The sequence below is a fragment of the Nycticebus coucang genome, chromosome 18 (assembly GCF_027406575.1).
Source record: "Nycticebus coucang isolate mNycCou1 chromosome 18, mNycCou1.pri, whole genome shotgun sequence".
Taxonomy (NCBI): Eukaryota; Metazoa; Chordata; class Mammalia; order Primates; family Lorisidae; genus Nycticebus; species Nycticebus coucang.
The window spans coordinates 74,611,420-74,633,314 of NC_069797.1; the positions used below are offsets into that span (position 1 = coordinate 74,611,420).

Genomic DNA, 21,895 nt, shown 5'->3' on the forward strand with positions numbered 1-21,895 from the left:
ACAGATGGATCCTGTGTCCTCAAATGAGAACAGGACAGCACTGAGAGAATTCATTTATTGGAATTACTGGGTGGGAAGGGGCGAGGAGAACCAGAGCTGCTGCTCTCCCGGTCCAGGGATGGGTCGGGCACCAAGGTTGGTTGGGGGAAGCCAATACCACAAATGGTGAAGTAGTAATAAAATAATAAAACAGCGGTCGGGCAGAGGGAATTAGGCCACTCTGCAGGTGAAGGGTATATGCATCCAACCTGCCCCAACACACGCTGCCCCAGCTGCCAGGCTGCCGTCAGCGCAGGGAGCGAGGGATGGTGGGGGAGGCCGAGCGGTAGCAGCAGCGGTACCCCTCCAGTGCTGCCGGGAGGAGCAGCAGACCGCTCACAGGGTCTTTTCGGCAGCGGCCCATGGCTTCCTTGTAGCTCAGCCGTTCCTTGGAGATGGGGTCTGTCAAATCCTTCTCATAGCTGGACTCGTCCTGCAGGAGCTGGGCGAGCTCCTCGCTGATCATTCTGGAGTGCAGGGCCTGTGGGACAGGGATGCGGCCTGTCCTCTTGGGGTCGATGAGCCCCCCCGTCAGGTGCTGTGCCTGCAGGTGCGGGAGCACACTCTCCAGGGGCATCCAGCCCTTCTGCACAGCCTCGCCCACTGACAGCCTCTTCTTAGTGACAGGGTCCTCGATGCCGGTGAAGGCCTTCTGGGCATTGAGCAGCCTCTGTGTGGCAGTGTTGTCGATCAGGCCCCTCTCAGTGGCCTTGTGCACAGAGAAGCGCTCCCGGCTCAGAAGGTCCACGATGCCCCCTGTGGCCGCCTGGGCCTCCAGCAGCTTCTGCCCAGTGATGGGGTCCAGCATGTTCTTGGCCACGGCCGTCTTGATGCTGCACTTGTTGTCTGTGGTTGTGTCGTACACCCCGGCGATGGGGAAGCTGTCATCACCAAGCCCGACAGTGAAGCCGGGAGAGAAGAAACAGGAGCTCTGAGGGGCTGGGGAGGTGAGCGGGGACTTGGAGATGATGGAGCCAATGGAGAGCGAGGAGGAGGGCTTGTTCTCCCCAGCCACCAGCAGGGCGAACTCGGAGATGGGCAGATGGCCGTCTCTGTACAGGTGGTACTCCTCCTTGGAGATGCGCCGGCAGCGAAGGGCAGCCTCGATGGAGTACTGCTTCCCGCTCTTGCGGTCCAGGAGCACAGACTCCTCCCCACAAGGGCCTGAGGTGGTGACCTCCTCCCAGTCACACTCAAGCTCCTGCAGCTGGAGATACTGGTCTCGGTCAATGATGCCCCTCTTGTAGGCCTCATATGGGGACATGTCCTTCCCCGTGTCAGGTTCCAGGATGGAGATCTTGGTGGAAAGGTTGGTCTCCCGCGTCTGAGTCTCCTGGCTGAGCTCCTCCAGGCTCACCTTGGTGTGGAGGTCCCGGAGGGTCCGCTCCTTCTCATAGATCTGGTCCTTCTCATGGAGGATGGCCGCCTTGAGCCGCGAGAGTGCCTGGCCCTGTTCGGCCGCCTTCTGCCGCTCCATCTCTGTCTTCTGGCTGAGCAGCTTCGACTCCTCCTGCAGCTGCAGTGCCTGCTGCTGCTTCTGTCTCTCTAGTGCTTGCAGCTCCTGCTGCAGCCGCCCATGCTCCTGGCCCACCTGGTCCCGGGCCTTCTGCAGTTCGGCCTCCTCCCGGGACCAGGTCCTCCCCAGGGCTTCTGCCCTCTCAATCCGGTCCCGCAGGCGCCGCAGAGCCTCCTCCTGAGCCTGCCGGGCCGTGCGCTCCCTGGTGAGCAGCTCCCACAGGCGGGACCGCTCGTCCTCCAGCACCCGGTCCTTCTGCACCCGGATCACCTCCTTGTAGATGGTCTTCTCCTGTGACTTGGCCTTTTGGAGGACGTCAATCTTGACCTGCAAGTTCTTGCACTTCCGATGCAGCTCAGACACCCGGCCCTTCTCCTGGTCCAGGTCCCACCGCAGGGCTTCTGTGGACTTCTCCAGGTCTGGGTCCTTCTCCAGCTTGACCACTTCCTCCATGATGATCTTCTCCTGCACCGCAGGCGGCCGCTTCTCCAGCTCCTGGATCCTCAGGCTCAGCTGCCGCAGTTCCCTCTCCGCTGCCAGCTTCTTGCCGCGGTCCTCCCCAAAGCTGAGCATCCCCTCCTTCTCCTCCACGCTGGCCCGCAGCTGCTGCACCTCCAGCTCCAGCTGCCGCCTCCGGGCCACCTCCTCATCCAGGCTGTGACCCAGCCGGCTGTGCTCCTCGTGCAGCTTTGGGTCCTTCCGGGTGACCACCACCTCCTGCACCACCACCTTTTCCTCAGGCTTCCTGCGCTCCAGCAGCAGGTACCTGCTCTGCAGCTCGTGCACTGCGTCCTCGGCTGCCCGCCGCCTCTGGGCTGCCTCCCTCACCTCCTGGCGGAGCCGCTCGGCCTCCTTCTCCAGGAGCGGGTCTTTCTCGCGCCGCACCACCTCCTTGTTCACTGTCTTGGTCTCAACCTTTGCCCGCTCCCGCTTCCACTCGTCGCGCTCACCCTGCAGCCGGATGAGCTGCTCCTGGGAGCGCCCGTGGGTGTTGACCAGCTCATTGAGCTGGGCCTTCAGGCGGTCGACCTCACGGAGCACCTCAGGGCTCCTCTCGTGCCTCACCACCTCCTGGGTCACCTCCTTGTACTCCACCACAGGCTTCTGCGCTCGCAGGCCCTCCAGCTCAGGCAGCAGCTGCTCCACCTCCTTCTCCACACTGCTCCTGCGGCCAGCAGCCTCCTGCAGCTGGGCGCGGAGCCGTGCAATCTCCTGCTCCGTCTCAGGGTCCACACGGAAGACCTCATGGACGCGCTCCTGGAGCTGCACCTTGGGCTTCTGAGTCTGTACCATACTGTATTTGCTGCGCAGCTCTCTCAGCTCCCCTGCCAGCATCACGTTCCTCTTCCTCTCCTCCTCCAGGAGACTCCTGAGTCTGGAGGACTCTTGGAGAAGGCCTGGGTCCTGCTCCACCTTCCTCACTTCCTTCACAATGACCTTGGGCTCCACGGAGCTGATGGCCCGCTCCAGGTCTTCAATGCGGGTCTGCAGCTTGGCCAAAGCCTCCTCTGCCCCCTTCCTCTGTGCAGCATCCTCCTCGATCTGCAGCCTCAGAGCCCGGGCTGCCTTGACCATTTCCAGATCCTTTTCTACCTTGACCACTTCTTTCACCACAATCTTCTCCTTCACGTCCGCCTCCCTCTGCTCGAGGGCCAGCAGCTCCTTCTTCAGCTCTTCCACCCGGGCCACGATGACAGCATCCTCCCCTTGGACCTGCTGGATCCTGCTGCTGAGCTGGGCTGCCTGGCTGTCCAAGCTGGGGTCTCTCTCTATTTGCGTGACCTCCTTGGTCAGCAGGTGAGGCTGCATGGTCTTCCTCTCACTCTCCAGCTGGACAACCTTCTGCGCCGCCGCCTCCAGCTCTGCCTGCAGGCTGGCCCGCCTCTTGCCCTCTTCCTCCACCTGGGCCTTCACCTTGGACAGGCTGCTCTCTAGCTCGGGGTCCCTGTAGAACTCCACCACTTCCTTCTCCTCCAGCCTCTCCAGCGGCCGCTGGGTCTTCAGCTGCAGCAACTGGCTCCTCTGCACCTCCAGCTCGCGCTGCACCTGGGCCACCCGCTTCCTCTCCTCCTCTAGCTGGGACTTCAGGACTTCTGACTCCCTCCCTGCTTGAGCTGGGCCCTCAGACCCCTGCCTTGCATCATGGGTTGCCTGGGTGTCCTCACTGAGCTCCTTCTGCAGAGTGACAGGAAGAAGGACAGCAGGGATGAGAGGAGGAAAGACACGAGCTTCTTCCTGTACCCCACCCCCAAGACCGAGAGACCCCTCGCTGGTTCCTGAGACTCCCTGGTAGGTCCTGGGAGGTGGAGCTGAAGACCTGAGATGCTTAGATGCAGGACTTTGAGGGGCCCCAGTCAGTGCTGTGAAGTTAGGACACAAGGCTGTGTGCAGGTCAGTTCTAGAAAGTGCAAATAGGACAGGTGCTCCCTGTCCCTTCTGTACCTTTCCCCATTTCCTTTCACTCAGGTGCCCAGAGATGGGCCCATACTCCTATGAGGGATGCTGGACTACGGCCGAGGGTGGCAGAAAAGCTGGCAGGCCACCAAGATCCTGAAGAGCTGGCTCCTGGTCCACCAGGGATGGACTCCCAGGTGACCTGTTGCCATTGTGTCTAGGTCCGAGGCTGAAGATCCTGGGGGATTTTCTCTGTTCTCTAGAGTTAATGGTCCTGTCCCATCAGAAGACTGCCTTATGGCTAAGCTGTGACTGCACTGAGCAACATCTCCAGGGCCTAGCTCTGGGATTGGTACCAGGCTGTAACAGCCACTGGGGAGAAAACTGCAGGAGGCAGGGAGCTGTACCCACCTCGAGCTGCTCAGCCTGCCCAGGGGCTGCAGGAAGAGGAGGAAGGGAGGACAGTCTGACCACTGGGTGAGGGGAATGAAGTGCATGTTCCGCACTATCAAGGGAACAGGGTAGGTGTCATCTCTGTACCTTCTCCAGCATCTTTCTAGCAAACTCCAGCTGGTGCAGCTGCTGCTGGTGGGCCGCTGCAGCCTCAGTATAGGCCTTTGCAAGGTCCTTCTCCTGGGAGAGCAAAGGGAGGAAGAGTCAGCCTTGGAGTCTGCAGAGCTGGTGCAGAGGGACACTGAGCCCCACCAATTCCTGTCTGACCTGGGCCTGGATGCTCTCCTGCAGGGGAGCCACTCGGGGTCTCTTGGGAGCTGACACTGCCAGTGTGGGCTCCAGGGAGCAGCGGTAGGTGTCTGCTTGCAGCTCATAGTCCTGAGCAGGGAGGAAAGGACAGCAGGCTGGAAGTCAGTGGGGAAAGCCACTCGTAGGGGAACAGGAATGGAAGAGAGTTAGGGAGGATAAAGAAGGATAAACTGAAGTGAAACTACTTACTTGGAGAGCTGCCTGCAAGTCCTGGGACAGCCGGGACATCATGGCCCTGTCCTGTCCCCGGCTCTGGATCTCTTTCATCAGCCTCTGCCAGGGAAGATCAAGAGTTGGGGAGGTGGCCAGGTGTGGTGGCTCACCCATGCAATCCCAGCACTCTGGGAGGCCAAGGCAGGAGGATCACTGGAGGCCGGGAGTTTGAGACCAGCCTAAGCAAAACTGAGACCCTGTCTCTACTAAAAATAGAAAAATCAGCCAGGTGCAGTGGTGCATGCCTGTAGTCTCACTACTTAGGAGGGTGAGGCAGGACGATTGCTTTAGCCTTGGAGTTAGAGGTTTCAGTGAGCTGTGATGATGCTGCTATACTCTAGCCTGGGAGTAGGAGGCCAGGAAATGCCACAACTCACCTTGGCTCTCCTCTAGCCTGTACCTCCAGGGCCACAAGTCAGCCACATCATGCCCACAAGAGACAGGAAGGGCCGCATGGGAGTCCCTCCTCTCCCTGGCTTCACTCTCTCTGCTTAAAAATATACTGGTGTTCCGACTCCAACAAGGTTTTGTTAGAGTACAGTTTTTTAAATTTAAGAATTGGAACAAATAGGCTCGGAGCTCATAGCACAGTGGTTACGGCACCTGCCACATACACCAAGACTGGTGGGTTGGAACCCGGCTGGGCCAGCTAAACAACAATGACAACTGCAACAAAAAATAATAGCCGGGTGTTGTGGTAGGGGCCCGTAGTCCCAGCTACTTTGGGAGGCTGAGGCAAGAGACTCACTTGAGCCCAGGAGTTTGAGGTTGCTGTGAGCTGTGACACCATGGCACTCTACCCAGGGCGACAGCTTGAGACTCTGTCTCAAAAAATAAAAATAAAAAAATAGTTGTTGCTAATTAAAAAAAAAAAGAATTGGAAAGAATAATCAGTATCTGTGAAAGAAAATCCAATTTAAGGGGTGGCACCTGTGGCTCAGTGGGTAGGGCGCCAGCCCCATATACTAAGGGTGGCGGGTTCAAACCTGGCCCCGGCCAAACTGCAACAAAAAAATAGCCAGGTATTGTAGCAGACACCTGTAGTCCCAGCTACTCGGGAGGCTGAGGCAAGAGAATCACCTAAGCCCAAGAGCTGGAGGTTGCTGTGAGCTATGATGCCATGGCACTCTACCAAGGGCAACAAAGTGAGATTCTGTCTCTAAAAAAAAAAAAAAGAAAAGAAAGAAAATCCAATTTAAAATTTATTCTCTATTTTTCTTTCTTTTTTTTTTTTTTTTGTAGAGACAGAGTCTCACTTTACTGCCCTCAGTAGAGTGCTGTGGCGTCACATGGCTCACAGCAACCTCTAACTCTTGGGCTTATGTGATTCTCTTGCCTCAGCCTCCTGAGCAGCTGGGACTACAGGCGCCCGCCACAACGCCCGGCTATTTTTTTTGTTGTTGTTCCAGTTTGGCCGGGGCTGGGTTTGAACCCACCACCCTCGGCATATGGGGCCGGCGCCCTACTCACTGAGCCACAGGCACTGCCCTCTCTATTTTTCTTTTGAGATGGTATCTTGCTCTGTCTCCCAGGCTGAGTGTAGTGACGAGATCATAGCTCATTGTAACCTCAAACTCCTACACTCAAGCAATCCTTTCTCCTCAGCCTCTCAAAATGCCGAGACAACAGGTGTGAGACGCTGTGCATGGCTTCCATTTAAAATACTTAAATAGGGCAGTGCCCGTGGCTCAGTGAGTAGGGTGCCAGCCCCATATATTGAGGGTGGTGGATTCGAACCCGGCCGCAGCCAAACTGCAACAAAAAATAGCCGGACGTTGTGGCGGGCTCCTGTAGTCCCAGCTATTCAGGAGGGTGAGGCAAGAGAATCGCCTAAGCCCAACAGCTGGAGGTTGCTGTCAGCTGTGACAGCTGTGCCACAGCACTCTACCGAGGGCAACAAAGTGAGACTCTGTCTCTAAATAGTAATAATAATAAAATAAAATGCTTAAATATAGCTAGGCATTGTGGCAGGTGCCTCTACTCCCGGCCACTTGGGAGGCTAAGGCATGAGGATCACTTAAGCCCAGGACTTTGAGGTTGCTGTGAGCTGTGACACCACTACACTCTACCCAGGGTGAATGAGTGAGACTGTCTCAAAAACAAACAAACAAAAACCTTAAATAAGCATTTGTGTATGTAAAAGAAGAATAGAATAATTACTCCATTAAATTACTCAGGATGGCCAGGTCTTCCAACAGCACAGAGAGTGAGCCCTGCCCACTGCAGTAAAGAGGCTGAGGGTTTCTAACCTTGCCAAACCACTACAAAAGCAAACTATGTATCGATCACAACTACCTAAGGAAAAATATCAAACACTTCACAAATTTGCATGTCATCTTGCAATGACATGCTTATTTTCTCTGCATCGTGCTAATTTCAGGGTATGTGCCGCCGCAGCAAGCACTGATTCCAGTTTACTTGGTCTACAGACGAGTCCTAGACTAGGGTATTTTAAAAGCTCCTAATCTGCAGCCAGGGCTGTGAATTTCTGTCCTAGGACCCTTCCTAGGGTTGCAGGCCCATCTTTGCTCTTCATGGGGAGGCATCCTCAGTGCACAGCTCCCTCCCACGAACCTCCCTGGCTCCCCTAGGCTGTCTTGGCCCCCCATCCTCAGCATGACCCAGCTGACCTCATTTCTTCTTCCTGAATGTGGTCCATTCCCTTTGTTCCCTGCCTCAGGTGGGGGCACCCCCTCTTCCCCTGCCCACTCCAAGCAGTTCACCCAGCACTGCCATCTCTGTCTCTTGACTGCCTACCTCTTTCCATGTCCCATGGGCCTTCCCTGTAGCCCAAGCCACCAGTGTCTCTCACTGAATTTCTACCCTACCTCCTCATGAGACTCCTTGTTTTATTCCCATCCTCTGGGCCATCCTCTAGTCGTAGGCAGAGCCAGCTTCTAGGTACCAGTTTAGGGGTGCCCTCACCTTCCCAGGGTAGAGTCCAGCCTCCTTCTCGGGCTGGGCAGGACCTGCATGGTCTGCTCCTCATCTGGTCCCCTTGCCTGAGAACCCCCTCCCCCCCGTGTCCCTTGACTGCCATGCCTTGTGCTTGGGATGTTTTACCCCCTCCCCTGGCCACCCCATCTACTCTCCAATGTCAGCTTGCATGGAGGATCCTTCCACCCCATTTGCCCGAAATTCCATGGGAGTTCCATAGGCACACCCTTGGGGTGCTGGTTTCTCTATCCAAGTGCTTACCTGACTGAGAGCTGCCTGAGGCAGCACTACCCTGGCCCCAGTTCATGTGGCAGGGGCTTGGCCAGTGTGAGGAAGACAGAGCAGTGGTTGGAACGCCCAGACTCTGTGGCCTGAGCACGAATCCCACAGCCCACCTCAGAGATGGCCATTTCCGTGGACAAAGTGGCACCTTTCAAGTGGAGATCAGGGAGGGGGGTGACCTAAGGCCTCGGTGGCCTCTCAGAGTGCTTTCGATCCTTGGCCGCTAGGGGGCCTCAGGTGCACAGGCAGCTGTCTCTGTGTGGGGAGGTGACCAGGGAGGTGGCTGTGGCTTCAGGCCCAGGTCAGGTCACCCGCAGCCCAGGCCCTCACCTTCTCTGCCTGCAGCTTGTAGGTGATCTGGCTGGGCCCATCACTGGGCCGCACCTGGTTGCGGGGCAGGTGCTCCAGCCAGGAGCTCAGGTTGTCCCTGCAGTTTTTGAACTGCTGGTAGGTGAGGCAGGCATCCTGCACAACCTTCTCCCTGCAGAAGGACAAGGCCCAGAACATGGTGAGAGCTGCCCTCTGGGGACAGGTAAGGGGTGCATGGAGGAGGCTGGGGGGCGCCTCCTCCCTGGGACAGGAAGCCTGGATGACCTGCCCTGCAGATCCCCTACTCTCTGACCCTGTGCCGGGGATACAGAGATGGAAGTGACAGTCTAGTCTCTGCCAGGCCTACCTGGCTCTGTTATTATCCCATTTAGAGGTGGGGGCCACAGAGCCTCAGCATGGGAAAGTCACTACTCCAAGGTCACACAGCTTACAGGCAGCAATGCCCAGGCTCCACCCAGCTCATGCCATGTGTCCTGAGGGTCTGCTCACCGCAGGTCCAGCTGGTCCCCCACGGCGTGGTAGCGGTCAGTGAGGACCCGCACCCGGCGCTGCTGGCGTGGCAGGTCTTGGCAGAACTCCTGGAAGTTGTTCTGCAGTGCAGCGCATGCGTGCTCGGTGGCCTTCAGCTGGCGATGCAGCCCCAGAACACAGGCCTGCTGTCCCAGCAGCTCCCTCCGTTGGCGCTAGGGACAAGGGACACAGCATCATGTACCCTCATGTGTGGTGAGACATAGGTCCACCGCACTCACCCCCAAATTGCTCGGCTAGGCTGTCCCCTTCCTGCCAGGAGGCCCCCACCAGCCCCTCACCTGCAGCTCGTCAGCCCTCTCCTGTAGTGCCTTAGGGTCATCAGGGATGGGAGCCTCCTGTGCCAGGGCAGACTCGAAGCCTTGGATGATCCTGTCCGAGTCCTGGATCTGCCGCTCCAGACCCAGGGCAGCCTTGGCTCTGCCACGGAGGGGAAGAGGTTAGGTTAAGGGTCAGACACCCCCTCGGCCACAGCCTGCTGCCCTGCCCAGGGCCCCGAGCACTCACTTCTCCCCATAGAGGTTACACAGAACATGCACATCACTGTACTTGTTCTTGACACTGTTAAGGGCCACAGGCAGCTGCAGGGCAGCAGGGCCCACGGGTCGCACTGACAGAAACGCCTCGCACTCCTGCTGGGCTGCCTCCTTCTCAGCTCCCAGTTTCTGCAGGCGCTGGGCCGTGCCCTGGAGAAGGGGTGGAGTGAGGTCGCTGGGTTGTGGGTTCTGCCCAGGTCTTCCATGAGGTCAACCTCACTGTGCACAGGAAGGCAGAGGAGTGTGGTGGGTCCGTTTTTGGGCAGTCAGGGAACGGGGTATAGTCCTAGCCCTACTAGTCCCCATGTGGCTGACCTAGGGCAGGTCAACTTCTCTGACCCTCAGTCTCTTCATCTACGGGATGACTGATGGGAGGATGACACCAGCACTAGGCTCACCATTGCCTCCTGTCATCTTCACCCCGTCCTCTTACAACAGCTTCAGGTCCCCTGATCCTGTCCCTCCAGGTTCGGAGAACCAAAGCCCTGGCTCTGTCCCCTGGGGATTATCGCCTTCATTCCCCAGCATTCAGTCACTTCTCCATCCCATAGGTCACCGTGTAATGCCAACTCGGTGCCAGGTACCACCCGCCAGCTAGTCTGACCAAGCTTCCCGGGACCCCCTAACACCAGGATGTGCCAGATGCTGCACCTTCAAAACCCAAGGGCTTATGTGAGTGTGACAGCCTCTGCTGTCAGTCGCTCTGGAAACCACCATGCCCCACAGGGCAGCCAGTGACTTACTGACGTAGGGTAGAGAGGGCAGCCCCCACCGTAGCTCCAGGAGCTCCCAGGAGCTGAGGCCTTGGCTAAGACAGCACAGCAGCCCACACCTCCTGCCCCCTCCCTTCCACAGGTGTCTTCTCAGGAGACCCTCTAAGAATGCTGGCACTTTTCTTCATTTCAGAGTTGCCCCTGAAATGTCTGAGCCCCTGACCTTGCTGCTTCCTCCTCTGGGAGCCCCTCCTGCCCTGCCTGCACCTCCGCCCTAGCCGACTGCTGCCTCCTCATCTCTACAGAACATTGTGGAGCAAAAGTAACATGTTACACAAGAATGTGAAAAACACGATTAAAAGTTTTTAGAGCCAAACACCGAGGATATAATATACTTGAATAGAAACCAGCTCGGAAAGGTAACCCAGACTTGGGCCACCAGGTGTGGGGAAGGGCAGCCTTCACTTTGAACACTTTCAGGGGTGTCGAGTTTCCGTGGTACAGAACTTGTTCTTCTCTTATAATGATGTTCACACAACCCCACAACCTCTCCAGGAACGATCCCCCATAAAACCAGGAGGAATTGCTCCTAAAATACCCCAGGCTTCAGCCAGGCACGGTGGCTCACGCCTGTAATCCCAGCACTCTGGGAGGCTGAGGAGGGAGGATTGCCTGAGCTCACGAATTCGAGATCAGCCTGAGCTAGAGCAAGACCTCTGTCTCTAAAAAAATAGCCAGGCATTGTGATGGGCACCTGTAGTCCCAGCTACTCAAGAAGCTGAGGCAAGAGAATCACTTGAACCCAAGAGTTTGAGGTTGCTGTGAGCTGTGACACCATGGCACTCTTCCAAGGGACAAAGTGAGATTCTATCTCATAAAATAAAATAGGGTGGTGCCTGTGGCTCAAAGGAGTAGGGCGCTGGCCCCATATACTGGAGGTGGTGGGTTCAAACCCTGCCCCGGCAAAAAATAAATAAATAAAATAAAAAATAAAATAAAAACAGAATAAAATAAAATACCCCAGGCTTCCTTGCAACTCTCAGGACCTCAGCCAGAACACCTCCTGGTGTGAGGCCTTTATTCCCAGTCCTGCTAGAACCTTCCCCCAGTATTACCACACTTCATCCTCCCTTAGGCAACCAAACAAGCTGGGTATTATTATGCCCGGTTTGGGGAGGGGGCAGGATGAGAACCAGCCTATCTGAGCTTGGACTGTCCACGCCCCTCCTACACCTTGGGTCCTGGCAGCTGTTCCTCGGCTTGCATCACCTCCCTAAAGAGTGTGTGCCCTCAGGGCAGAGCCCTGCCCACTGCTCACCCACCTCCTGGTTGTGGATGCGACCCTCCAGGTCTTCCAGTGGGGAAGTGCGGCTCAGTGGGGCCCGGGCCCAGGCCAGCACCTGCCTCTCTATCTGCTCCAGGTCCCCATCCAGCTGGGTCATCTGTGTCAGGAGCTTCTGAGCCTGTGGGTCGGCTGGTGCTGAGCCAGCTGGAGCTGGGGACAGAGGGTGCAGGTGAGGGCACAGGGCCTATCTCCTGTCTATACATGGGCACTCCCTGGGTGCCCACAGAAGGTCCTGTGGGGGGCCTGGTTGGAAGAGGGTGGGCAGGGCATAACAGGAATAGCTTCTGAGCAGACATCCTAACGCAGAGTCACACCCACCCCATCACAGCCCCCACTGGCAGTGGCCAAAGTAGTGCTCTACCCTGTCTATCCCAACAACCACCTCCTTTCCCAGCCAGCCCTTGATACCCTGCTGGCCAGGCCGTAGGGTCTCCCTGGCACTGGCCTTCAGGCAGTTCTGGACTGTGAGCAATTTCTGCTTCAGGGTCTGAAGCTCTGAGGCCAACCTGGAACAAGGAGGATATCAGCCGAGGATGTCTCTCCTCTCTCTCCCTCCCCTGCCTCAGCAGACAGGCTCCAGGTGAAGGCCAGGCTTAAGTCAGGGGTCTGCCAGGCAGTGGCCTTGGACACCACAGGGCCTGGTCTGGCCCAAGGCCTGTCTGCTGCCCTAGCCAGGCCTACCTGGAGGCCCTCGCCACTGCTTCAGGGTCTGGGGCTGGGATGCAGAAGCAGGCGGCTGGGGCACTCTTGGTTTCCCCGCCAGGGCCCTGCACGGCCCAAATGTGGGGGTCAGTATTGTCCACCAGCAAAAACCGCTCACCCCGAAGCAGCTGCACCTGGGGGAGAGGTGGGGAGTGAGCCGTGCAGGCTCAGGACAGGGCCAAGGCCAAAATGGGGTAGGGGCTGGGACACGGATAGCAACTGGAACAGGGGTTGAGTAGGGGTAGGGGGTGCTGGGGTGGGGACAGCGACAGGTCAGAGGGCAGGCCTGGGTCAGGGGATGGAGGCCAGCAGAAGGAAGCACAGAAGTGGCTGGTGCTGGAGCAGGGGTGCGATTGCCCAGGGCCAGGGGGTGGAGCCCGGGGCGGGTGGAATGAGCAGGGTTCGCACTTCTCCTGAGTCCCAGTCGCAGATGCTGTCCACTTGAAGGGGTTGCTGGGGTGGGATTCTGCGCTGAGGCAGAGGGGCCACCTCCTGGCTGAGCCGCTGCAGGTCCCCAATGGCCTTCTCAGTGACCCCCAGCTGCTTCTCCTCTGCCTGCTGGGGACCCATGCAGGGGGTGCTCAGGTCAGGCTGCACTGGAAACCAACCCCCTTCACCCCCATCCTCCAGGAAGGTCAGGTTCTGGCCTTCATGGAGGCAAGTCTCTAAGTCAGCGAAGTGAAAAGAGCCCTCCCCCCGAGGGCCTAGGATCCTAGGGTCTGCTGGTAGTGGGGCGGGGGTAGCGGGGGCTCAAGCTCCCACAGGCTGCCCCTTGTCACATTACAGATGAAAACTGAGGTCCCGAGAGAGGAGGCTGGTTACTGGCCAGCCTCCTTCTGTTGGAGCAGACCCCCTCCCCTGCCGCCCAGGCCCGGGTACTTGGGCAAGGAGGGATGAGGCCCAGAAAGACGGCAGGCCTAATTCCCAGGAGTAGCCTGCAGGTGACCTGGTGCGGTTGCCTCACCTCTAGCTGTCGCAGCAGCTCTGTGGGGGCACCAGGGAGGCTCCCAGGGGCAGGGCTGTACTTGCCGTCCAAATTGGAGTTGAGCTTCGCCAAGGCCTGGCTGACTGAGTCGGCCTCTTCCTGGAACTAAGGTTGCTGGGTGGTCAAGAGCAGAGCCCGGGGCAACCTGCTGCCCACTGATCCTCAAATTAGCTAAACTCAAACCAGTTAAAACTCAGTCCAGCTAAACACAAACCAGACTAACCCTAAATCAGCTAACCCTAATCCACCACTCTCCTCTTAACTGTGGGCCTTTTTCCACCCCAGCAGTGGGGGTTTTTCCTCCCTGGAGTTCTTTGCAAATGCCCCTTTTTGGTTCATTGGCCTTGTTTTTTTTGTTTTTGTTTTTTTTTTGTAGAGACAGAGTCTCACTTTATGGCCCTTGGTAGAGTGCCGTGGCGTCACACAGCTCACAGCAACCTCCAACTCCTGGGCTTAAGCGATTCTCTTGCCTCAGCCTCCCGAGTAGCTGGGACTACAGGTGCCCACCACAACGCCCGGCTATTTTTTTGTTGCAGTTCGGCCGGGGCCGGGTTTGAACCCGCCACCCTCGGTATATGGGGCCGTCGCCTTACTGACTGAGCCACAGGCGCCGCCCATTGGCCTTGTTTTTTAACGTGTCATTAAAACCTTTGTTTTTTGTCCTTCCTGCACATGTGAAGGGCATCCTCGCCTGCCTCCCTCCAGGACCTGGAGTTGTTCTTACTGGGACAGAGGGGATTTGGGCTGCACTTGTTCCAGCTTCAAAGAAGGAGCTGGGATGTGCTTTAAAGAAGCATCTCATGGTGGGTAACTCTATAGGATTCTTGTCATTGGGTGTGATAACGGTGTTGTGGTTCTACAGGAAAATGAATGCAACATTTTGGGTGGAAATTACCCCCCTCTAAAAATCCCAGTGTATGGAGTGCCTTAGAGCCAATACTATTTTCTGAAATTTTATGACAAAAACATTCTTTGAAAAGGCAAGACCTAGGGTGGCGCCTGTGGCTCAGTAGGGTAGGGCCCTGGCCCCATATACCGAGGGTGGTGGGTTCAAGCCCAGCCCCGGCCAAACTGCAACAAAAAAATAGCCAGGTGTTGTGGCGGGCGCTGTAGTCCCAGCTACTCGGGAGGCTGAGGCAAGAGAATCACCTAAGCCCAGGAGTTGGAGGTTGCTGTGAGGTGTGTGACGCCACAGCATTCTACAGAGGGCGATAAAGTGAGACTCTGCCTCTACAAAAAAAAAAAAGAAAAGAAAAGGCAAGAGCTGATGAGCACTTCTACTAAAGACCACGCTCCTTGCATTCAAGTTGGACGCTGAAACAACTGTAGGTAATACTGTGACATGGCTGGGGACTTCCAAGGAGCATGCAGGTGAAGAGCTGACAATATATGAAAGTATGGACCAGGAAATGTATCTATGTTATCCTGGTAGAATATTCTCTGAAAGAACACGAAGCAGGCATACAGGAGGGATATAACGTGCTTGCAAAGAGAAAAGTTCCTCAATTGGTTCTTTAAAAAACTGTCCTTCTAAGGGCCAGGTGCAGTGGCTCACACCTGTAATCTCAGCACTCTGGGAGGCCACGATGGGCAGTTTGCTTGAGCTTAGGAGTTCAAGACCAGCCTGAGCAAGAGTGAGACCCCATCTCTACTGAAAATAGAAAAACTAGCCGGGTGTTGTGGCAGGTACCTGTAGTCCCAGCTACTGGGGAGACTGAGACAAGAGAATCACTTGAGCCCAAGAGCTTGAGGTTGCTGTGAGTTATGACACCACGGTATTCTACCAAGGACATCAAAGTGAGACTCTGTCTCAAAAATAAATAAATAAAATTTTAAAACACCTTTTAAAAAAATAAAAAATAAAAAAATAAAAATCCCAGTGTATGTTATCTCAGTGTTTCTCAGCCCTTTTTCATTATTATTCCCTAAAGGAATTTTGAGACATTTTTCCTTAATTGCCACCCCACCATCCTCATAAATCTTTGCTATTGTTGTTGTTGTTTGAGACAAGGTCATGCTCTGTCACTGAGGCTGGAATGGAGTGACATCATCATAGCTCTCTGCAACCTCAGACTCCTGGGCTCAAGTGATCCTCCTGCCTCAGCCTTCTAAGTAGCTGAGACTACAGGTGCCCACCACTATGCCCAGCTAATTTTTTTTTTTTTTTTTTAGAGATAGAGTCTTACTTTATCACCCTCGGTAGAGTGCTGTAGTGTCACAGCTCACAGCAACCTCCAACTCCTGGGTTTAGGCGATTCTCTTGCCTTAGCCTCCCGAGTAGCTGGGACAACAGGCGCCTGCCACAATGCCCAGCTATTTTTTTGTTGCAGTTTGTCTGGGGCTGGGTTTGAACCCACCACCCTCGGTATATGGGGCCGGCACCCTACTCACTGAGCCACTGGCGCCACCCTGCCCAGCTAATTTTTAAAGTTTTGTGGAGACAGTCTCTTTATGTTGCCAGGCTGGTCTCAAACTCCTGGCCTCAAGCAATCCTCCTGCCTCAGCTCCCAAAGTGCTAGAAGTATAGGTGTGAACCACTCACTACACACAGACCTCATGCAATTTTAATAGCACAGGTAAGTCACATATCCACTTAGGTGCAGGTCTGTGCTCTGTGCATACAGAATTAGGACATTTTTTCATCCTTAAGAACCAACTTCCATCCCTCTGTGGGTGATATCAACCTGTTGAGGATGAAGGCGTGACTTTATTTTCCCTCTGGGACCTAGTCACAAGATGCAGCTCTGTCTTTTTTAGAGGTGCCTTCTCCTCACCAAGGAGGTCCTGTGGGGACCTCCAGGCACTAGTGTGCCGGTGGCCGCCTGCCCTGTGCCCTGCCCCAGGGCTCACCCTCCGGTAGTCCTCCACTTGCTGCAGGTGGCTCTCCTGGCAGATGCACAAATTCAGGAAGTTCTGCCACTCCAGCTTCAGGGCCTCCTGGTGGGTCTGGGGACAGCAGCACAGCAGGGACCCTTGGACCACGCCCCGCCCACCGCCCCTCCATCTACCCCTCCCCAGCCTTCCCAGCGAGGGAGCGTCTGGGCAGCGGGCGGCGCTCAGCCTGCACCTGGATGGGCCCCACCGCGGGGTGCCCGAGCTGCACCATACGCTCCCCGTCGTCCTCCAGCTGGTTCACGCTCTGCTCCTGGCTCAGCAGCTCTTGCTGCTTGAAGTGCTGGGGGCGAACGTGGTCGGGGCGGGGCAGTGAGGACTGGGTGGCGCCGGCGGCCCCTCCCTCCTCGCCCTGTCCCCCAGCAGACCTCGTACTCCCGCCGCACGCTGGCGGGGTCGGCCATGTGGTCGCTCCAGTCCTGCTGCAGGATACGGCGCTGCTGCTCGGCCAGGGCGCTCAGCTGCCGCGTGCAGCCCTGCAGGTGCGTGTACAGGCTACCCAGGCTCTGCCCGCGCCACGAGGCCGCCTTCTGCGCTCAGGGCCCAGCCGCCAGATGGGGGGAGAGAAGCGTCGCAAGAGGAGCCGTCAGGCTGCCGGCACAAACGCTGGCCCCAGCCAGGGACCAGTCGGCCACCCAAGCCCAGCCCGAGCCCCCCAGCTGGGCCTCCCTCCTGCTCACCAGTAGGTCTCGGTATTGGCTCCGGATGGTGGCCACGTCCTGCCTCGACCAAGGGTAGAACCACAGGCTGTGAGAAGCGGGTGCAGGGAGACGGCACCCCATGGGCTCCCAGCTGTGCCCCACCCATCTCGCTCCCCAGGGGGCTGATGCCGGGAGAAGCAGGGGCAAGGGCTGAGCGTCCCATCCCAGCGTTTCACCCACCGGCCCCCCAAGGCTCCTCAGCTGCTGTCCATAGGCCTCAATCTCCTTCTGCAGGATGTTGTGCTCAGCCACCTGCTGCTCCAGCTCCGCCATGCCGGGCCCATACTGGCCCTCGCAGACCTGCTTCTGCAAGGGTGCCGGCCTCAGTTCCGCGGCAGGACCCCACAGCGCCCCCACCCCTCCCAGGAGAGGAGCTGGCCATTCGGGCAGAACATGGACCTGCCAGCAGAGTGAATGGCCTGTTGCTCATCTGGGGGCATGCCATTCTCCAGTGGTCCTGGCTGAGGTGTTGGTGTCACCAGGAAGCTCCTACCACTTAGCCTCTGAAAAGTCTTCACATTCTGTCCTGCTTCATCAGTGGCCCGAGCTTTAGTGCTAAGGGCCTCCAGCTAAGCTCTAGGACCCTCAGCATGCTCTGCCCCTCCCAGACCCTTCCCCACTGTCCCTCAGCTCTCCACAGGACATCCCTTCTTTTTTTTTTTTTTTTTTGAGACAGAGCCTCAAGCTGTCGCCCTGGGTAGAGTGCTGTGGCTTCACAGCTCACAGCAACCTCCAATTCCTGGGCTCAAGCGCTTCTCCTGCCTCTGCCTCCCAAGTAGCTGGGACTACAGGCACCCGCCATAACGCTCGGCTATTTTTTGTTTTTTTTTTTTTTTTTTCTTTTTTTGTGGGTTTTGGCTGAGGCTGGGTTTGAACCCGCCACCTTCGGCATATGGGACCGGCGCCCTACCACTTTGAGCCACAGGCGTCGGCTATTTTTTGGTTGCAGCCATCATTGTTGTTTGGCGGGCCAAACTGGATTTGAACCCACCAGCTCAGGTGTATGTGGCTGGCACCTTAGCCACTTGAGCCACAGGCACGGAGCTAGGACATCCCTTCTATTGTGGCATCAAAGCACAACTTCTCACCCAATGGTCAGAGTGACCTGGTTGTGCCCACTTGCCTATAAAAACCCAGGCTTCCTCCCTCCAGGAGCCTTTGCTCCTTTCTGGAACATTCTCTCATCATTTTACTATAATCCACAGGGTCCTCTCACCAACCTGAGGCCTTTTCGTGTGCCTCCTCCTGCAGGAAGCCTTCCCTGACTTCACTGTCTGCTCTGCTCTCTTCCTTCCCAGGCCCCCGAATCACCCCCAGGTTCAAGTCCTGGATCAAATGCAGTTCTGTATTGCTTGCTGATTGCTCTGGGGTGTGACTTTGAACTCCTTGAGGGTATCTCAGATGTTAGGGGTGCCTCTAACCTGTTTTTGCTCCAGCACACGTGCCCAGTCAACCCTGGGTCCCATGTCAGGCGGCAGCACCATCTTCTCGTACAAGGCACGGTACTCTGCACACTCCTGGGTCACCCGCTCGTGCAGCTGCTTGATGCTGTCAAGGAAATGGCCGGCATATCAGGACTGGGCCGGGGTCTTCCCCAGGGACCTCCAGCATCTCTGTCCATGAGCCCCAGCCATGGCTGCGGCCCCACTCACTCCTTCTCGATCTCCTCGGCCTGCGGGTGCTTGAGCCTCCGGGCCTTATCCACATCCAGGAAGAGGTCCTTGAGCAGCACCTCGGCCTCCTTCAGGCTGCGGCCTGTCTCCTGCTGGTGCTGCAGGGTCTGGCTGTGCTCGCTGTTCACCCGGTCCTGTGGGCATGGGACAGGGAGCCCCATATGTCCTGCTGTCTCATCATGGCAGGCCTGAGTCCCACCTTTGGGACCCCCCTATACCAGCCAGCCTCAAGGTCAGAGGGTCAAACCCAGGATATCTGTGGGGCAGGCAGTAGGGATGTGAGGGGAGCCCTGGCTTCTCCCATTGATCCCCAAGGTTGGGAGCCCGACAAAGAAGGAAGGCCAAGCCCTTTCTTCCACTGTGTGTCAGGGGGCAGGCAGGAAAAGATAGGGGGTATCTGTGCCATCTTCACCATCACAGCTGGGCACTCTGGGTCCGCTAGGCATGATAATGGGTCTCCCAGGCTACTGGACTGTCCCCACGGCCCCCCAGCTGCTGCACGGGCCTCACCTGCTGTAGCTTCTTCTGGGTCTCCAGGATGTCCCTCTCTACCTGGTCGGCATTGGCTTGCATGCGGGAGATGAGCAGGGCCAGTTCTTGGGTGGCAGCTCTGGTGGGTGGTGGGGACAGAGGGTAGCATGGTGGCCCCTAGTGCCCCATCCAGGTGAGGTCCCCTATATCCAGGCTCACTGCCCTGGAGGGAGGAGTCCATGGGCTGGGGGGACTCTGAGGTCTCTTTGAAGGAGAATATGAGATATTCAGTCCTGGAGGGTGTGAGTGACAGAATTGTTCCCAACATGAGGGTTCAGAAAGTGAGGGTCCAGGTGTATATGGCACAGGGGACCAGGTGGATCTGGCATCCTAGCCTCAGCCAAGAGCTCTGGCAGCGAGTCCCTAGCTTGCCCAGCTGTCTGCCCACTTGCACAGCACCCGGGAAGCGGGTGTGTTACTGGCTTAGCTGCTAATACCTGAAAGCCTGGCAGGGCCCTGAGGAAAGGCCCCTAGGCTAACTGCAAGCAAGGAACCTACTTCCTCCCACTCCAGCCCTGTCTCCCCCTTCCTGTTCCTCCCCACCCAGGGGCTTTGCCACTGTCTAGGCTTTAGCCACCACTGGGAGGAGCCACACCAAGTTGTGGTGGGAGGGGCAGAGATTTGAGACAGGGGTCTGACTTCCTCTGGGTCACACAGTCAGGAACAGAGGGTAAGCCTGGTCCTGTGCCCCAGGACTATGACCGTGTATTTGTTCATCAGTCTTTAATAGGGCACCTGCTGTATGCGTGCACTCACTCTCTGGAGGTCAGAGGGTCAAGCAAACTTGAGGAAAAAAGGCAGAGTAGGGCGGTGCCTGTGGCTCAAAGGAATAGGGCCTCGGCTCCATATGCCGGAGGTGGTGGGTTCAAACCCAGCCCCAGCCAAAAACTGCAAAAAAAAAAAGGGCAGAGTGGTCTACGCCTCATGAGAATGGTACCCTGTGGGGGTTGTGAGGTCACAGTCCTGGGGAAGGGGAAGCCTTCATAGAGCTGGGACTTGAACTAGGGGTCAAAGGATAGGCCTCATGGAAGTGCAGTGCTGATAAAGACAGCCTGTTCTTTCAGACAGCCTGAAAGAACTCTGTGGCCAAGATGGACTGGGTTGGAGCTGCCTTCTTCTTCTTCTTTTTTTTTTTTTTTTATTAAATCATAGCTGTGTGCATTAATGCAATCATGGGGTACAATGTGCTGGTTTTATATACAATTTCTTAGGTATTCTGTTAAGATATTTATAGTCTACATTTAGTGAATTTCACATGTACCGTGTTAAAGCCTTCTTTATCATGGCTGCTGTGTGACCTTGGGCAGGTTACTCAGCTTCTCTGTGCCTAAGGTTGCTTACTTGTTAAATGGGTGTTTAATAATATTTACTCCTTGGGGTTACTGTAAGCATTAATCAAATTAACCCATCTGAAGCATGCAGGGCAGAGCCAGACACAGAGTAAGCATCCAACCTGTTTTTATTCCACTAGGAGGTAAGCCCCCTGAAGGACAGCAGTCTCAGCAGATAAGTGCACATGAGGGGAGTGAGAAGCCTATTTCAGGGGCTGCAGCCAGAGCCAAAGGGGCCATGAGGATGGAACTGGCTCAGGCCAGTGCACTGCTGACTCAGGGCCAGCCCCTAGAACGGCTGTTTCCATCAGGAGCAACACACTCCACCCTGGGCTGGGCTCAAGTGCCCCAGGGAGGACTGGTCACTCTAGCCAGAGAGTCTTAACTGGAGAGTCTTAACCACCCTTTCCTGTCTGCCCAGAGGCCCAGCCTCAGTGTCTGTCAGGGCCTTGATCCCTATCAGGGTAATGAGTGAGCCACTCCCACACCCACCCATCCTCTCTGCTCTTATCTGGACACCGGCCCAGGCAGGCTGCCACCTCCACCTGCAGAGGGGGCTGAAGCCAGCAATTGGGAAGAACATTACCAAGTCCATCTGTAGAGAGCCAGAGCTGGGCCCAGCAGAGAGGGTGACTCCAGGGTGACTCAAGGGAGCCACAGCTCCCCATCCACATACCCAAACAAAAAGAAACCCCTCAGTCCTTTAACAAAATTCTCAAGGCCCAGGCACACCCCCTTGGTCCTCCTGCCCACCCTGCACCCAGGCCCCAAGGGTCGGTCCAGACAAGTGGAGCCTTGAGAACAAAGCTGCCCTCAGGAGCCAGATGCCTGGAGCCAGGCTCTCCCATTTCCCGGCCTTCTGGCAGGGGGGCCAGCGGCTCCTATCCAGCTTTTCTCTCACAGGGTGGCCTGAATGGAACTTCAACTTGTGGCCCTCAGGACCCCCTGGAGAATGTCAGGGCCTCCAGACTGTCTTTCACCTTCCACCAGGGCTGCAGCTTGGCCTCAGCCTGGGGCCCCTAAGGCAGGGAGAGAGTCCAGCCCTGGGCTCTTTGGCCTTGGGACACCAAATGCCAGCACTGGGTTGGTCCTGGGCTCTAGATTGCCACCACCACGTGCTGAAACACTTGGGACAGGCAGTACCTTCGCCCCAGCTCCCCAGCCCCACTCACCGGCTGTGCTTGCTGGGGGAACCCTTGGGAGACCCCTTTGCTGGGGAGCCCTTCGGGGATCCCTTCCCCTGGGAGCCTTTGCTCAGGCCCTTGAACATGGTTGTAAAGGCAGATGCTGGCTCAGGCTGGGTTCAGCTGGCACAGAAGGGCAGGTGGGTGGCAGGCAGGCGTTCTTGCTGGCTGGTCAGCTGGGCTCTGGCACAGTGGAGCGGTCGGTCGGGCCGGGGAAGGCAGTTACAGGAGGCCCCTCCTTGCAGGTGAGGCGGCAGCCAGGGGCCTGGGCCTAGGGCTGCCGTGCAGGCACCTGGCTGGC

The 21,895-nt window shown here is 56.9% G+C and overlaps 1 protein-coding gene and 1 non-coding gene across 3 annotated transcripts; both read right to left on the reverse strand.

The window, feature by feature from the left end:
- Positions 1–38: 38 nt before the first annotated feature.
- EVPL (envoplakin) lies at positions 39–21,863 on the reverse strand. 2 transcript variants are annotated; one of them, XM_053569509.1, is made up of 22 exons: positions 21,583–21,863; positions 19,059–19,158; positions 18,528–18,682; positions 18,297–18,423; positions 17,056–17,181; positions 16,855–16,893; positions 16,543–16,704; positions 16,350–16,457; positions 16,133–16,228; positions 13,262–13,387; positions 12,706–12,852; positions 12,277–12,431; positions 12,004–12,101; positions 11,573–11,745; positions 9,509–9,687; positions 9,283–9,421; positions 8,963–9,156; positions 8,474–8,624; positions 4,901–4,984; positions 4,670–4,780; positions 4,490–4,582; positions 39–3,730 (listed from the first exon to the last, which is right to left on the reverse strand). In XM_053569509.1, exons 1-22 carry the CDS (start codon positions 21,678–21,680, stop codon positions 287–289), a joined length of 6,105 nt encoding a protein of 2,034 aa, XP_053425484.1. In that variant the 5' UTR covers positions 21,681–21,863; the 3' UTR covers positions 39–286. The 2 variants fall into 2 exon arrangements, with proteins under 2 accessions (XP_053425484.1, XP_053425483.1); XM_053569508.1 differs by having other exon boundaries at positions 12,706–12,855.
- Positions 7,226–7,328, reverse strand: LOC128571395 (U6 spliceosomal RNA). The gene has a single exon (XR_008375817.1). It is a non-coding gene; the product is annotated as a U6 spliceosomal RNA (small nuclear RNA).
- Positions 21,864–21,895: the final 32 nt, after the last annotated feature.

Excerpts from the sequence above, each read along its gene's own strand:
- EVPL (XM_053569508.1), bottom strand. The coding sequence starts at position 21,680 with ATGTTCAAGGGCCTGAGCAAAGGCTCCCAGGGGAAGGGATCCCCGAAG. Across the intron at positions 13,388-16,132 it reads AAGTGGAGGACTACCGGAGG|TTCCAGGAAGAGGCCGACTC; the intron begins GTGAGCCCTGGG and ends CAGCAACCTTAG. Across the intron at positions 9,157-9,282 it reads AGAGGGCTGACGAGCTGCAG|CGCCAACGGAGGGAGCTGCT; the intron begins GTGAGGGGCTGG and ends CCTTGTCCCTAG.